Raw genomic sequence first — 15,442 nt, forward strand, 5'->3', positions numbered from 1 at the left:
ATCATCGCCATGGATATATATCGCTACAATTTGTTTGCTTTTTGCATTTCGAAATTTCCAGTAATATATCTATCCCATTCAATAAAAATTTAAATAAATTTCAATCTAACATTAGAAAATGAGCTACATGTAGTTATACAAAGTTATTACCATTTGAATATTGTGCATAGGCGGGATGTGCGTGGATGTATACTTTAGTAGACATTGCTTATAATGGCAAGATGGTCATGTCCTCACATCAACCATCCAAGTGGCCGAGCAGTAACTCGGCCATCGCATTCTTCCTTGGTCTAGTGGTGATGATTTCCGCTTGTCATTAAAACCGATAAGCGCGGGAGACCGGGGTTCGATTCCCCGAGGGAGAGATTTCTTTTTGCACTTTATTTTTGTGTTAATTTTAGCCACTCCCTTTTTTTACAATGTTCCCACGTTGTAGCCAAAAAATGACAGAGAATGATGGTGGTGGGACAATATATGAGGCTGAAGTTGTCTTGGTGGAGGCATCCAACTTACGGATCCAGGGCCATATACGGAGACATAGCTCACTACATCTACAATTCTGGGATAAAAAAACATCCGCAGCAAAAAGATTCCATAGATAACTATCTAAACATTCAGATTAAATGAAACCTTCCTTGCGATTCTCTCGAGACGCCTAGCAATGCCATTACATTCGCACTGACACGGGTCCCTATTAAGCGCCAATGTCATACGAACCAAGTCGTGCTCCATGGTAAGAAACACATTCTCGAACTTGTAATTACCATCAGCTTCACGGCACCAAAAGGCAGTATTGCGACGAATAATCTCGCTATCCGGGGCCCGAGCAACCATACCGAATGCAATGTCTATGATCCGATCTGTGCGAATAGACAGATCCACTACCGCCTGAGAGACATCCCCGATACGTTCCTTTCCTCGACTATCTGGATCGCACCGTAGAATATGGGCTTGGGCATCTAGGTTAGCTACGAAGATGCGGCATTCGTGCAAGAGCTTGTCTTGCCAGGATGAGGATATTGGTGCCATGGTTTTGGTGAGTATGGGTGATAGACTCGAGTAGATGGGGAGTTGGAGTATTTATATTAATATGGTTGATTGGTGAAGACGACCTCGAACAAAGAGAGAGGCCATTGTTTGATTTTTGATTGGGAATACAAAGGTATACATCCTAACAAAGACCTAATCTTGTCTATCTTCCAAGGTTAGTATAGGACAAAGATGATCACATTACCTAGATATATGCGTACAACAACATATGCATGTCAAAAAAGGAGGGCAAAGAGAAACAGAAAGAAAATTCATTAGGGTAATTAATGAGTGGGTATATAAGATTGAGAAATTGCCGACAACTCCTAGCTCCTCCCGTTAAGATGTTTCCACGGTCTGTGATACAGCCACGGTCTTCCTGATGCCCTCCTGGTCGTTGATAGACTCAGACTCGCCAGCCTCCGGGTGACCAGCAAATGAGATCAGATGGCTCTGGTCACCAAAGTTTGCCACCTTATCCCAGTCAGTAGCAGTACGGGAAGCCGGGGCCGATTTCCTATCACTCAACGGATGGGTAGAGGCGCCATTGTAGTATTTTTGGGACGAGTGGTTCTTCTTGTAGTGGGACAGTAGGACGTTTAGGACAGGTAGACAGGCGCAGATCAATCCAACGCCTCCCTCGGCATTGCTAGTAGACGTTAGGAAAAGAAAGAAAGCAAGAAAAACCGACCAAAAGGGGATGGGGTACGACATACCCGGATAAGATGACACGAACGAACATAAGGCCCTCATCGCTTGAACCTTGCAACACCATGATCAACCGGTAAAGACTGAACCCGGTGGCCAGCCCACCAGCGCCAAGTAGTCCTACCACGCGCAGCTTTCGATTGCGCGACATTTGCAAAGACCATGTCAATGGCAATGGGAGGATAAGAATGATGAGGTCACTGACCACACTAATCACGGAGTCGGCGATCAGGGCAGCGGTCTGGTCTAGACAGCTTCCCTTCACCACGTCACCGAGCCAGTATCTGGGAATGGGAGCACAGATGCGAATCTTGACGATCAGAGCAACGGTGTAGTAGCAGCATAAGCAGGCGAGGAAGATATAGATGAACCAGACTTTGCTGCGGAAGGGGGCGAAGATGCGGGTGAGAATTGCTAGGAGGGCGATTTTGACGAAGAGCGCCATCGGACAGTAGAGAATGGTCGCAATATAGCAGAACTTTTTGAATGCGATTAGCTCGTGAGGGCTAATATCACTAAGTCCGTATCCTCCTCCATGTTGGCCAACTAGTAGAGTAAGTATGTAATTGGGAAAACGTGGGAAGTATAGCACCTACCGACGATGGATATTGCACAATATCCCATAAACAGAAGCTGCGTTCAGTCAGTCCTGGCCAATAAGGCACTAGATTATTTGCTCAACGTACCCAAGCAATGGTACAGGCAACTGAGGGACTGGTTAGCAGGATTGCAGTATATGTATAAAGGGACAAACTCACGGTCTTCAACCCCTAGAGGATGCTTGAATCGAAACCGGGTATAAAATCGCAATACTACGAAGATCGTCACGATTGGAATGCAGAGACATTGTGTGACAAGATTGACAGTATGCAAGACATCCGTTGGGTTCTCGACAGTCATGATGGGCTTGAAGTTGAAGTCCCCCTCCCCTTACAATAAAGTACCGGGGAATTCACAAGATAAAGAACTTCACATCGTGGAAATGAGGATTGACAGAAAGACGATCCTTAGCGGGGACTTGAAAGCTATCGAACCACTTATGTATACCTCGTAGTGGCGCGGGATCCATGATGGTGATAATTGCTCAAGGGGCTGCCTTAGACCCACCACTTGGCTCAGTTGATTTCTGAATGGTTCGTGAAGGATTTCCATGAATAACGCTAGATAGCGCTAGACTCCGTTTATACTCCACCAGCATGTACCGGCGGCGTGGGTGCCAGCCACCCGGGCAAATAGTATCGATTCTAGTGCCTCGTATTTCCCCGATGCAGAATTTGCACAGCGGTTCGCCACCAACACCGTTGTTTTACCAGTCAAATAGATGGGTCTTAGTTAAACCCTATATTGGCTAGCCGAGGCACTATGGCAGCTTTGACAGCTACGATGTCTTGGGTTAAAGATCGACATTGGGCCGAAAAAGGAGTCGCGTGTGTGTGTTTTTCTCCTTTTCTTTCTATAATTCCGTCTGTCCTCTATAATTCATTCCATAGTAAAGCGACATAGAACAGAAAAGAACAAACATGACCGTCCACTACCTGAGCGGCAAAGACTCGGATCTTTTCAAACCACTGACGATCTCAAATGGAAACATCACCCTCGAACATCGTGTCGTCCATGCGCCTCTGACCCGCAACCGCGGAGAGCCATTGAATCCCACCAACACCCCGGACCACCCCAATCGTATTTGGATACCCGGCGATGCAATTGTGGAGTATTATTCCCAGCGTGCTACCAAAGGTGGTCTGATAATCTCGGAAGGGATCCCCCCATCGCTTGAGGTAAGTAAGCATCGGACCCGATTTGATGGCATACACCGGATTATTATGTGATTCCGGCATTGCACGCTTAATGACATTATCCAAACTTTAATTCCAATTATTTTTAACTCCGTTTCCACAGAGCAATGGGATGCCCGGTGTACCCGGTCTTTTCAACTCCGAACAAGCCGCGGGCTGGAAGCGAGTCGTGGATGCCGTTCATGCGAAGGGGGGCATTATCTTTTGCCAGCTATGGCACGCCGGCCGGGCCACGATCCCTCAGATGACTGGGTCGCCCGCAGTCTGCCCGTCGGCCTCTGTGTGGGATTCACCGACGGAATGTTATTCGCATCCGCCCGTCGGCTCCACCCAGCCCGTGCCCTACGCCAATCACCCGCCCATCGCAATGACAGTGGAACACATCAAACAGACTATCGAAGATTATTGCATTGCCGCTAAGACTGCTATGGATATTGGCTTCGATGGCGTCGAGATCCATGGCGGAAATGGTTATCTTCCGGAGCAGTTCTTGAGCTCGAACATCAACAAGCGTGGGGATGCTTACGGCGGTACTCCGGAGAAGCGCTGCCAGTTTGTGTTTGAGTTGATGGAGCAGGTGGCCAAGACCATTGGTGAGCAGAATCTGGCTATTAGACTGTCGCCGTTTGGAATGTTCAATCAAGCACGCGGAGAACAGCGTGTTGAGACTTGGACTCACCTATGTGAGGGTCTGAAGAAGACTCTCCCGTCGCTGTCGTATGTCAGCTTTATTGAGCCGGTATGTTTTGTTTGTCTCTATCTAATGACATACTGCTAACCCGCCCAGCGTTTTGAACAAATCTTTGGGGCCGAAGAGAAGGATAAGTTCCTCAAAAGCTGGGGCCTGCTGGGTGTGACCCTGGATCGTTTCCGCCAGATCTTTGGCTCCACTCCGTTCTTCTCCGCCGGTGGATGGGATGATCAAAACTCCTGGGGAGTAGTGGAATCGGGTAAATACGATGCGTTGTTGTATGGTCGATACTTTACCAGCAACCCAGATCTGGTGTACAGACTGAAGGAAAAGCTCCCCTTGGCTCCATATGACCGAACTCGGTTCTATGGACCATTTGAGGACAATACCTTCCATTACACGGATTACCCTACTGTGGATCGACATTAAGTGGTTTCATAGAGTAAATATAGATGTTACCTAGGCAGATAGATATTAGAGGCATGTGAAACTTGGATTTTAAGCATAAGAATAAACGTGGAAATTCTCAGCCTTCACCCCGAAACCGAGTCTAGACCAAGGCCGACCGTAAGCGATCTATGGTTTAAATGAATGTGGGATTCCGGGAAACGACCTTGTCAGCCCTAATGTAAGACACGGCAATATCGGCAACATTGTGCCTCGTGAGAATCATTTGTAATACGGAGTACATAGTTATGCTCGGACATCAGTGATCGACGGCCGTGATTAAGATCGTCCCCAAACGGGCTGCAGCCTGCAGCTGCACCCTACCGGATGGGCTGCAAAAACCCGATGAGAGAGAAAATATCAAAGTTGTCTCGACATTCTCTAAATTTGGGTTCGGCAGAGTATCAGTCGCTGTTATATTGCTCATCTTGAATTACGAGCTCAAGGCCCACTTATAATGACTTGATGCTTTTCGCCGGGACCATACTGGCAAAGATCATCCACTTCACCCGTGCGCATTAGAGGGAAACGGTTTGTATTACTCACCAACACGGCAAGGCACAGCCAAAAAAGGAAAAAAAGTGGGAAGCAAGCGATCATCTGGAGTTTGTATCGCCAGCTTCCCTTTTAGTGCTAGCCGATGTCAATAGCCGACGCCAAGGCTATGGCACTATGTTGTACAGTATATCTTCCTACACTAAGCGAACTTGCGGGCCGGATATATATGAAAATGCCGCGGGAAAATCCGTGAGCTCTGAAAATGCCGTATGGAATTTTGGGCAGGGGTTTCGCTGTAAGCGCTGTGAAAAGGATACCAGTGAATGCGTAAATGCGGTACGTAGTCAGGACTTACTTATAGCGGTACCCGAAGCGCCCCGAAGCGCCCCGAAGCCTATCCGTTGATAAAGAGGCTAATAATCTCTCCACAGTATGCACCAGCTTGCCACTATCAAAGGTTATATGTTGTACATAGAAAAAGTTGGTTCCAAAAATTCAGACTTTTCCCGCTGTCTAGAAAACCAAGAAGACATCGAGAATTGCTTTTAAGACTAAAAAGACTAGCACATACTAGCCAATTATTATTGTATGCTATCAGTAATATACTATTGGGAGTAAACAATTGGGAGACTGGCTCCACGCACTGCTTCTTGATAGGAGTCTGACGTCAATTGGCGCGCGTAACCGACTATCATGTAGATAACAGCTACATTGAGGTGATGTATACACTCTTACACACGACTACATAATTATTTGCCACTAGAGGCACAATCGTTCGCCACCCCAACCTGAAATCAACATACAATTACTATATACAATGACCGTCGCAGACGAGGGAAGAGGCATTTCCTGCGAGGAACTATGATGATCGTGAGCATTGGGCGTTCCTCATTCCTATGTAGCTTAGTATACCTCTCTTCGGCAATCTCTTTAACGTCCTACAGGTCTCTCTTGCTCATTTTGCAGAGATGCTTCTCCCAGTTTCCAGAGCAGGAGGGAATTTTGTCTTTGTCCGCATGAAGCTATTTGAAAGCTTCATGGCAGTAGTTAGATCATCATTGATGTGTAGCTAAGAGAAGAGCGAACAATAAAACGAACTGTATTATGCTAACTACGTGTGTATATGTGTAGAAGAAAAGAAGGAGAGAAAGAAAGATATGGTAGTCCTGATAAACAGGGTCAGGTGACGTGATCCCAATAATCAATCTATCTTATAGATTTCATATTGTTGTCACTCTTCTCTCCAGACACATATCAGATTGCGATCAGTACAACTTACAAACCAAGCTAATCTTACGATGATATGAAGTGCGCTTTCTTCTAATCTTCCAAGCTGCAGGTCTCCTATCCTAGGACAAAGTCATGGCGTAAGAAACCCCCTTTCACATTGTAGCAAAGACTCTCTTTGTTTGTACTGCTAGAAAAAAAGGAAGAACAGACATGCCCATGTTCTCACTGCAGAATAAGACCAGGTCAACAGGACCAGTATGAAAGAAAGAAGCACACCCGTTTGATCCATCTGATTTTACCCATAGTAAACCCCCTCCTCAACTGGGTCAGGAATGTCCCCTGGCCATCTGCTATTGACGCTCTCCATCGCCAGCTCGATCTCATCCTCGTCAGAGAACACACCGTAAATGTCGAAAAGTTGAAGCTGATCATGAACCCAGATGCGACTATCCTCAGCAAAATTATCAATCTCAAATTTGTGCCGGTTATTCACAACAATCATGTCGTAGATATCTCCCACTGTGTATCCGGGGTGCACGCTCAGAGTCAAGATCAATTCCCGCTCCGGTGGAACCAAGGTCGCTCGTCTTTCAAACGAAATGATAGCTTTGGAGCCATCATCAAGAATCGTGCTGTCTTGTGAGAAGCTTGGACCACAATTCAGTCTGATCGCCGTCATGTTCACTTCCGATGTCGACAGAAAAAAGGTCCAGCGATTTGCAGAATTGGGATCGAGAGGTGGCAGACATATGGCTCGAATGCAATCGAGAGGCTCGTTCAGGATCTCATCTCGCTCCGAAAGAGGTTTGAACTCGATTGGGTCCCATTCCATAGGAAAGTCTAGTTCTGTTAGATCTTTTTGTTAACATATAGGGTGATGGGTTGACATACTCTGGAAGAACTCATTGATCAGCATGTTGGGTACTGGCCACAAGGGTAGAGAGAGAAGGGAAAACAACTCTGAAGGCTTCAGCCATGGCAGAGATGGCTAGAGAGATGGTAAGACATTTCGCGTTAAAACAATCATGAGAATGGTCCGGACCACCTTATTCATGCTAATTTATGTTCTATTCTGTCTAGTTGGCCTGTCTTATTAGGCTAGCCCTATTCTATATTCAACCCTCTTTCTCCCTTGCACAATATTAACAGCTTTTATTGTCCCTAAAGACGTACACAACGAAATAAAATGCGATAAACTCAATGGTTCCAACTTCCAGAACACATACTTGGTCGCTACTTATTGTATATGGCAGAAGTGGCTGGAGAGATGGTTTCGAAGGGGCAGAGAGACCAAAGGTCGCCTGAATACTTAGTTATGGGCCTTCATGTGAACTAGAATCCCAGAGGAGAAGTTAGACCAGTCGCCACTCACAGAATGAAAAAGGAGTTTATAGGATGTTGTTGCATTAGGAGACAAGGATGTCTACTACGGTCTGTGTGATCCCTATGTTTGCTAGCTGACTGTCCTAGATGGTTGTTGCGCTCTCGTCTTGTCCGCTGCCAGACTGCCCATCGTGTATATCCCTCTTCAATGGTTTGATAATCTATTCCATAATTACGAACGCCTTCTTTCACTGTAAGCCTGATGCTTGGTATATATAATTTCTAGGTTATTTACAGGGTTCGAAGATAAAGGGCAAAGAAATGTAGTATCGTCCAAATCTTATTGCAATATATTCCTAGGATGTCTGCTGGCAGGTCAAGGCTAACGAATTGCCTAACAATCTCGGTGATTCGATCAACGGGAATTCATTCCAGATTTGGTAATGGATCATAAACAAGACAGTAACAATTCAAGATGAAACTCTTATCGGGTGCCATCATGAGGTTCGCCTTAGACTAGCTAGGGGTGCAAATTCATTTTGGTCGGTAAAAGAGCCGAATACATACAAGTTATAGAGTATCGGTACATGTATATGCTCTTAAGGAATGGCTGTTATGGAATATAGTTTCTTATAGTCATCTTAATGCAGTCTAAGCACTGCTGTTGGTGATAATTATACAGTACTTTTCCAAACAGAGAAAATCTACTCGTCATCACTTTCCTCCCCTTCAATCCCGGAAACCTCGTCTTCTGAACAAGGTTGGAAAGCCCCAGGGGCCAAAATTGATGGCCGCGTCTTAATATTTCGAGCACAAACTCCCAGCAGAAGGTCATCATCCTCCGACCGACTCCTCGTAGCCCCGTCCAGCACGAATTTGTATTCGTGGCCCATCTCTTCTACGAGGGCCAACAGCATGTTGCGCGGGAGATATCTTCCCGCAGTTCCCCAGAATAGCTTTCCCTCCTCTGCCTGGAGGATTGCAGCCGCCTGGCTGGACTTCCCTTGGCTACTATGCTGCCAGCACATGCGTAGCATCTGGACGCAGTAGTGGAAGTACAAATATCGAGCAGCAGGGCGAAAACTCGAACGGAACTTGAGCTGGCGGCCGTCCAGCTCTCCGAATGTGATAGGGTGATGTCGGGAGACCTTCTCATCCCTCCTCTCCCAGTCCGGGTCAATAAGCTTGACTCGGTACTCCCGAGGCTCACAGTTGAGCCAACCCTTCACGGATGCTAGGACATGCTTCTGAGCTTCAGGAATATCCGGTACTATAGCAAATTTGCCAGCATCGAAGTATCTCTCAAGCCTTCTAGATAGAAGCAGGCCATTTCGAGGCGAGAAAAGCTCCTCCGGTCGCGTCTTACCGAAGATAGCATCCATCGTATCCTGCCCATTCATATATGGGAACAGGTGGGATGCTTGTATGTTTTCTTCTTCGTCAAAATCACCCAGAATGGGGCACCAAATCCATGGCTGCGTAGGGTGGTAGGCGTCATAAGCCTTGATCATGCCTGCCCGAAAGTTGGCTTGTTGGCTGGTGTCGCGATTCCCATTGCCTGTGCCTTTGATGGCCATGCCCATGGTAGAGGTAGTGAAGAGTTTCATAAAGGATGCCCTTAAGCTCCGACGAGGTAGCACATTCTCCAACTGGCTAACCCTATTCTCGCAGATTTTCTGAGTCTGCGCCTGGGCTTGAATCCGTTCTAATATCATTTTGGCCTCGTCTGTCTTCTTCCATTCTTCTTCTAAGCCCCCGAAACTACCAAGTGAAATCTTACGATCCACTTCTGACCTTTCCAAATTGATTCTTTCAATCTTTACAGCTTGACTCCAGAACTTTAGGTCAAACGACCCATGTGCCCTCCATGGTTTCCGGGCTATACTCAAATTGGTTGTGAGTTCGCGCTTTCTTTTCTTTAGAATACGTATAGTTTCAGGCTCGGTCTGGAGGGATTCCATTGATTCATTCAAGAAATCCATAATGATGGCTAGGATCAAGTTTGTGTCTGCAGGTTGGAAGTTGGGGTTTGGAGATTCGAGTTCGCGATCTGCAAATTCGAGGTTGGAGTGCGAATATTCAAGTTTGTGTCTGCGGATTTGAAGTTGGGGTTTGGAGATTCAGGTTTGGAGATTCAGGTTTGGAGATTCAGGTTTGGAGATTCAGGCTGAGAGCTTGGAGATTCAGACTGAGAGCTTGGAGACTCATGTTTGGAGCTCGGGAAGGTACTAAGCCTAGTATAGCTGTGATTGTGTCATGATGATATATGGCTCCCGCCGTTTCACTTTATTGGTACATATTGAATATGGCAGATTATATTAACGTGCTAAATTAGCGCTTCAAAATAACTATAAGAATGAACCCAATTCTTCAACCTTTATGGCCATGCCCAATAAAGGATGCCCTCAAGCTCCGAGGTGCCACATTCTCCAACTGAACGGCAGGGTTTAGATGCCATCGCGCCAACTCGGAAAATAATTAGGGATTGTTGGCTCTGCCTGAAACAGTTGATGAAGCTTGACGATGCAGTTGACGATGAAGCAGTTGACGATGAAGCAGTTGACGATGAAGCAGTTGACGATGAAGCAGTTGACGATGAAGCAGTTGACGATGAAGTAGTTGGTGAAGTAGTTGGTGAAGTAGTTGATGAAGCTTGACGACGCCGTTAATGCAGTTTGACGATACAGTTGACGATATAGTTGACGATAAAGTTGATAAAGGAAGCAATTGATAATGATTCACTCATATGTTAGAATAGGTAAGACCAAGGCGGTAAAGAAATTATATGGGTTGGCGCGATGGCATCACTTGGCAGATTTTCTTACTGGGCTTGAATCCGTTCCAATATCATTTAATGAGTATTCCACAACTTGTTTCTATCCATTTTTATTGAAACAATTCATTCTCTAAATAACTTCAATTATGTACGTTTGATGTTTCCCTCTTAGTACCTCGGCGACCTTTCTCAATAACCCATTGTTTACTTTTTTATACAATATTGAGTGCTGAAATACTGTCATATTGCTGCCCTTTATACATCCAAGACTAATTGGATATTTTATTTGCCTAATATTGCCACCGTAGATACATCGATCACCACCTAGGACCATGATCCATGATCTGGAGTTGACTTGACCTACTTCCTAATTCAGCAATCCGTGAGACCTAATCTGAACATCCTCCAAGGCTTCTAATTTCTAAAATCGGTATTCTCCAAGAGTCTTGACTTAGAATCACCTAGATCATGTTTCCTTTGAACGTAATGTTGAGGCTCTGCTACTTGTAGATAAAACTTGGAAGCTTTTCTTTGTCTTCCTTGTGTCTTCTCATGTCTCACTGGAGTCGGAACATTCCGAGAATATCGAGTGGACTATGTAGACTCGGACAAGTAAACAAAGAAAAATTTACATCGTCTCTGTTGTTCTGCTCTCCAGGATGCACGTGTTGTTCTGCAGACGAGACGAGGCACGTTACCATATGATCTGTCTTCGCAGTCCTTCTCAGCCCCGGAGATCTTCTTCTCCTTTTTCTTTTCCCCTTCTTTCAAATTGCCTGCAATGGATCTCGTTCCAAGTGCCTTTGTGGCACGTCCGTTGAAGATTGTGGTTATCGGTGCTGGGTAAGGGCATAGTGAACTCGCGATAATTACTTCTAACAAATTGTTTTAGTATTTCGGGAATCCAATTCGCACATGATACGAGCACATCATTGTCAGGTATCGATCTCGAAATCTACGACAGAAATCCTTCTCTGGGAGGTACATGGTATGAGAATCGGTATCCCGGGTACGACTATATTTCTACGAGCTTTATAATCAGATGAATGAGTTCACTAATTGCCTGTGATAGATGCACATGCGACGTGCCTTCCCACACCTACCAGTTCAATTGGGCGCCAAATCCATCATGGTCGTCGCTTTATCCTCCAGCTCCCGAGATTCACCAATACCTCGAGGATGTGGTCGACAGGCACAATCTCCGCCACTTTATGACCTTCAACACCAAATGTGTCTTGGCGCAGTGGAACGAAGACTCCTCGAAATGGAAAGTTGTTCTCTGCAACGTGGATTCCGGTGCAGAAAAGATCATCTTTGCTGATGTCTTTGTCTATGCTGTCGGGCGGTTGAACAACTACAAGTTCCCCAAGATTGTGGGCCAGGAAATCTTTCAAGGAGTTCAAGTACACACTGCAAACTGGCCGGCTGATATGACTGTCAAAGACAAGCGGGTGATTGTGATTGGGAATGGTGCAAGCGCTGTTCAATGCGTGGCAGCTTTGCAGCCAGGTGAGTCGCAAAGTCCCCCCGAAGACATACACACCACGCTAACTGGACTCAAGTTGTTTCGCAAATAATCAACATTGCGCGAGGCCCAACGTGGATTCTTCCACATGCATTAGCAGAAGATGGCATCGTCCAGCGCGAATGTGAGTATGAAAGAAACAGGCGAGCGACAGAAGCGCTGATCCATATCTAGACTCAACCGAACAAAAACAAGCTCTCCAGGCTTGCCCTATGCGCTATTATGACTTTTGCATCGCATTAGAGCAGAGACTTGCCGGAACTTTCATGGGACTCTGGAGAGGAACCAGATCTCAAGCTAACTTTACATCACTGGCACATTCATTCATGGAGTCCAAGATCACAAGCCCGGATCTTTTGAATGCACTCCTGCCAGAATTCGAAGCTGGCTGCCGTCGCTTCACGCCCGGTGGTCACTACCTGGATGCGTTGCAAAAGCCAAATGCCGTGTACATGCGTGACTCAATCAACAAGCTGACCGAGAATAGCCTTATCACTGAATCGGGAGGAGAGTACAAATGTGACATATTGGTATACGCCACCGGATTCGAGCCCTATCAGCCACGGTTCCCCGTCACTGGTCGCGATGGACGATCGCTCAGTGAAGACTGGGATCGCGAGGGACCGTGCGAGAGTTATATGGCTGCGATGGTTGCGGAGTTTCCCAACTTCTTCGGTAAGAATCTAACTGCTTTTTGTTGATGACTGTGCTCAAATATCTCGGACAGTCTTCAACCCCCCAATCTGCCCTGTGAATGGATCCGCCATCCCCGGTATCGAGAGAGCAAGCGACTACATGATTCGGATCATATCCCGACTCCAGACAGACAGACTGCGATCCGTATCTGTGACCCAGCGGGCTCAGCGTGTGTTTAACCAATGGGTTCAGTCGAGAATGCCTCACATGGTCTGGTCGGGACCGTGCAAATCATGGTGTAAGTAGATAGATCCCTACCTCTTGTTTCAAGCTTTGTGGATTTACTCATCTTGTGTGTGATACAGACAAGAACGATAATGGAAAGGTGGTTGTTCCCTGGCCCGGCACTGTCCTCCACTACTATGCGGCAACCGAAATTGTCCGCTGGGAAGACTTCGATCTAGTGTACGAGAACCCTGATGAGAAATATGCGAGTTTCGGCAATGGCGTGACTGTTTATGGATTTGTGCCCGATCATTTCCCCTGGGTTCATCCACCTACTGAGTTTCAAAATTCAGGAAAGAATGCGGAGCCAGCTTCTCAGGTTCTTGCACCACAAAGCAACATGTTGTATCGTGTTACAAGCCAGGTTTTACAGTCGCTGGGCGCTTGGCCGCATCCTGGTAAACCACCAGTCAAGAGTTGAGGAATGTTATTTACTATGCTAGCTAGCTTTAGGTTGTGAGAAATCCAATATGTTTTCGGGTTCAGCGATCTAAGTGTTTGCTTAGTATTACAACTAAATCGTACTACATTTCCAAATTATTATAAAGCTACGTTAGATCTTATCGTATACGAATGCATTGATTGACTCTATCTTATAGATATTATGTCCGATGATCTAGACCAATCAGCATGAAGGTGGGTATATTGGTAATTCCATCGGCTATAACGCCTTTACGCTTGTTATCCCCGGCAGATGCGCTTAGATTATTAATGAGCTCTTTTGACCGATTCATTTAACTAGTCTGAAAGAATTTCCATCTGTTTCTTCTTTGTTCCACTAATCATAATTCACTGTGAAACAATTGGTGAGTTCCCTTGCCCTGGTGATTTGACGTCATATTCAATGCGATATTCAATGCGAACCAACAAGAATATATAAACAATTATAACTAATAATTTTCTCTGTATTAGAACTCAAATACATACGCCCGCGATATCACAATGACTGACAATAAGATGGAATATGTCCGGTACAGATCCCCTGTCCCACACATTCCAGTCGAATGAGATGCTGATATCAAACAAACAGCCTCGGAAACTCAGGTCTCAAGATCTCCAAGATCATCCTTGGGACAATGGGCTATGGCAGCAAGCAATGGCAAGACTGGGTCCTGAACGAGGAAGATTCTCTGCCCCTGATTGAACATGCCTACAAGCAGGGCATCAACACCTGGGACACGGTAAGTGCAGAAATCAGAATATTTGAGAAAACCACCGAAGAAGCCGCTAATATTCACCGTGTAGGCGGACGTCTACTCTCACGGCAAATCCGAGGAAATCGTCGGCAAAGCCCTGAAGAAGTACAACATCCCTCGCAACCGCGTGGTAATTCTAACCAAGTGCTTCTTCGGTGTCGACGACGAGGGCAAGTTCCCACCCATCGCCGCATCCGCCAAAAACGACGGCCCTTTCGTCAACCGCACCGGCTTATCGCGCAAGCATATCTTCGATGCCGTCGACGCCAGCGTGGAACGTCTAGGCACGTACATCGATGTGCTGCAGATCCACCGATTGGACCGTGATACTCCGCGCGAGGAGATCATGAAGGCGCTGAACGACGTCGTCGAGAGTGGGAAGGTCCGGTACATCGGTGCTAGCTCGGTATGTCCATTCCACCTTCCTTCCGTTCTTATTCCCCCTTTCGTTTCTTCCGTTCCATGATCTGATTGATCTCCACTAACCCATAACAGATGGCAGCATGGGAATTCCAATCCCTGCAGAACATCGCCGAGCGCAACGGCTGGTACAAATTCATCAGCATGCAGAACTTCCACAACCTCCTCTTCCGCGAGGAAGAGCGCGAGATGATCCCCTACTGCCGAGACTCCGGCGTCGGCATTATACCGTGGTCACCGATTGCCCGTGGTGCGCTGGCGCGGTCTTGGGGCTCGCGCTCGACGGTGCGCGAGAACACCGACGGCGCGCTGAAGATGTTTGTCCGCAGTCGCGAGTCGGAGGCGGATAAGGCTATCATTGATCGGGTTGAGGAACTCGCTAAGAAGAAGGGAGTGAGCATGGCTCAGATTGCTATTGCGTGGTCTTTGACGCACCCTGGTGAGAATCCGATTCTTGGGCTGCATAGTGTTGAGCGGATTGATGAGGCGGTTGCTGCTATTAAGGTCCGGCTGTCTCCGGAGGAGATTAAGTATTTGGAGGAGCCGTATGTTCCTAAGGCTGTTTCTGCTCTTGAGCGGTAAGGATGTGAAGGGATATATACGGAGGTTTATGAGGGCTGTGAATACTGTGAATACCATGCAATTGAAGGCATCTTGATATTCTACAATAACAGCACTGAGCTCTTGATGTTGAATGGTACCTAGGCATATAGCAGTTCCACGAGGCATTAGACATATCTCTTTTATCTAGTCTAGTTACAATATAGGGAGTATGTAAAGAGAAATATCCGTACATGTCAGATCTAGGCATCAAGATATTCCGTAGTACTTCGGTTGTTTCGGAAGTATTCTCCTTTTCTGAGATCACATTCAGGCACCCCT

At 46.4% G+C, this 15,442-nt stretch overlaps 8 protein-coding genes across 8 annotated transcripts; 4 read left to right on the forward strand and 4 right to left on the reverse strand.

The window, feature by feature from the left end:
- Window positions 1-225: 225 nt before the first annotated feature.
- On the reverse strand, window positions 226-1,029 carry N7518_009872 (uncharacterized protein; the record flags this gene model as incomplete). Its single annotated transcript, XM_057190798.1, has 2 exons — window positions 226-378; window positions 613-1,029. 2 exons carry the CDS (start codon window positions 1,027-1,029, stop codon window positions 226-228), a joined length of 570 nt encoding a protein of 189 aa, XP_057036934.1.
- A 339-nt stretch (window positions 1,030-1,368) lies between these two features.
- N7518_009873 (uncharacterized protein) lies at window positions 1,369-2,637 on the reverse strand (the record flags this gene model as incomplete). The annotated part of the gene is made up of 5 exons (XM_057190799.1): window positions 1,369-1,678; window positions 1,746-2,283; window positions 2,334-2,370; window positions 2,424-2,443; window positions 2,496-2,637. 5 exons carry the CDS (start codon window positions 2,635-2,637, stop codon window positions 1,369-1,371), a joined length of 1,047 nt encoding a protein of 348 aa, XP_057036935.1.
- Window positions 2,638-3,257: 620 nt separating this feature from the next.
- Window positions 3,258-4,653, forward strand: N7518_009874 (alkene reductase; the record flags this gene model as incomplete). The annotated part of the gene is made up of 3 exons (XM_057190800.1): window positions 3,258-3,515; window positions 3,637-4,272; window positions 4,321-4,653. The coding sequence occupies 3 exons, from the start codon at window positions 3,258-3,260 to the stop codon at window positions 4,651-4,653; spliced, it is 1,227 nt and encodes a 408-aa protein (XP_057036936.1).
- A 2,041-nt stretch (window positions 4,654-6,694) lies between these two features.
- On the reverse strand, window positions 6,695-7,315 carry N7518_009875 (uncharacterized protein; the record flags this gene model as incomplete). Its single annotated transcript, XM_057190801.1, has 2 exons — window positions 6,695-7,239; window positions 7,291-7,315. 2 exons carry the CDS (start codon window positions 7,313-7,315, stop codon window positions 6,695-6,697), a joined length of 570 nt encoding a protein of 189 aa, XP_057036937.1.
- A 1,111-nt stretch (window positions 7,316-8,426) lies between these two features.
- N7518_009876 (uncharacterized protein) lies at window positions 8,427-9,683 on the reverse strand (the record flags this gene model as incomplete). Its single annotated transcript, XM_057190802.1, has 1 exon — window positions 8,427-9,683. The coding sequence occupies one exon, from the start codon at window positions 9,681-9,683 to the stop codon at window positions 8,427-8,429; it is 1,257 nt and encodes a 418-aa protein (XP_057036938.1).
- A 438-nt stretch (window positions 9,684-10,121) lies between these two features.
- On the forward strand, window positions 10,122-10,379 carry N7518_009877 (uncharacterized protein; the record flags this gene model as incomplete). The annotated part of the gene is made up of 1 exon (XM_057190803.1): window positions 10,122-10,379. One exon carries the CDS (start codon window positions 10,122-10,124, stop codon window positions 10,377-10,379), a length of 258 nt encoding a protein of 85 aa, XP_057036939.1.
- A 900-nt stretch (window positions 10,380-11,279) lies between these two features.
- N7518_009878 (flavin-containing monooxygenase) lies at window positions 11,280-13,365 on the forward strand (the record flags this gene model as incomplete). The annotated part of the gene is made up of 7 exons (XM_057190804.1): window positions 11,280-11,341; window positions 11,391-11,507; window positions 11,571-12,007; window positions 12,061-12,147; window positions 12,198-12,698; window positions 12,751-12,957; window positions 13,025-13,365. 7 exons carry the CDS (start codon window positions 11,280-11,282, stop codon window positions 13,363-13,365), a joined length of 1,752 nt encoding a protein of 583 aa, XP_057036940.1.
- A 521-nt stretch (window positions 13,366-13,886) lies between these two features.
- Window positions 13,887-15,142, forward strand: N7518_009879 (aldo/keto reductase; the record flags this gene model as incomplete). Its single annotated transcript, XM_057190805.1, has 4 exons — window positions 13,887-13,915; window positions 13,975-14,125; window positions 14,190-14,546; window positions 14,636-15,142. 4 exons carry the CDS (start codon window positions 13,887-13,889, stop codon window positions 15,140-15,142), a joined length of 1,044 nt encoding a protein of 347 aa, XP_057036941.1.
- Between the last annotated feature and the right edge of the window lie 300 nt (window positions 15,143-15,442).

This window comes from Penicillium psychrosexuale (genome assembly GCF_028828465.1).
Source record: "Penicillium psychrosexuale strain IBT 29551 chromosome Unknown utg000006l, whole genome shotgun sequence".
In the NCBI taxonomy this organism is placed as follows: Eukaryota; Fungi; Ascomycota; class Eurotiomycetes; order Eurotiales; family Aspergillaceae; genus Penicillium; species Penicillium psychrosexuale.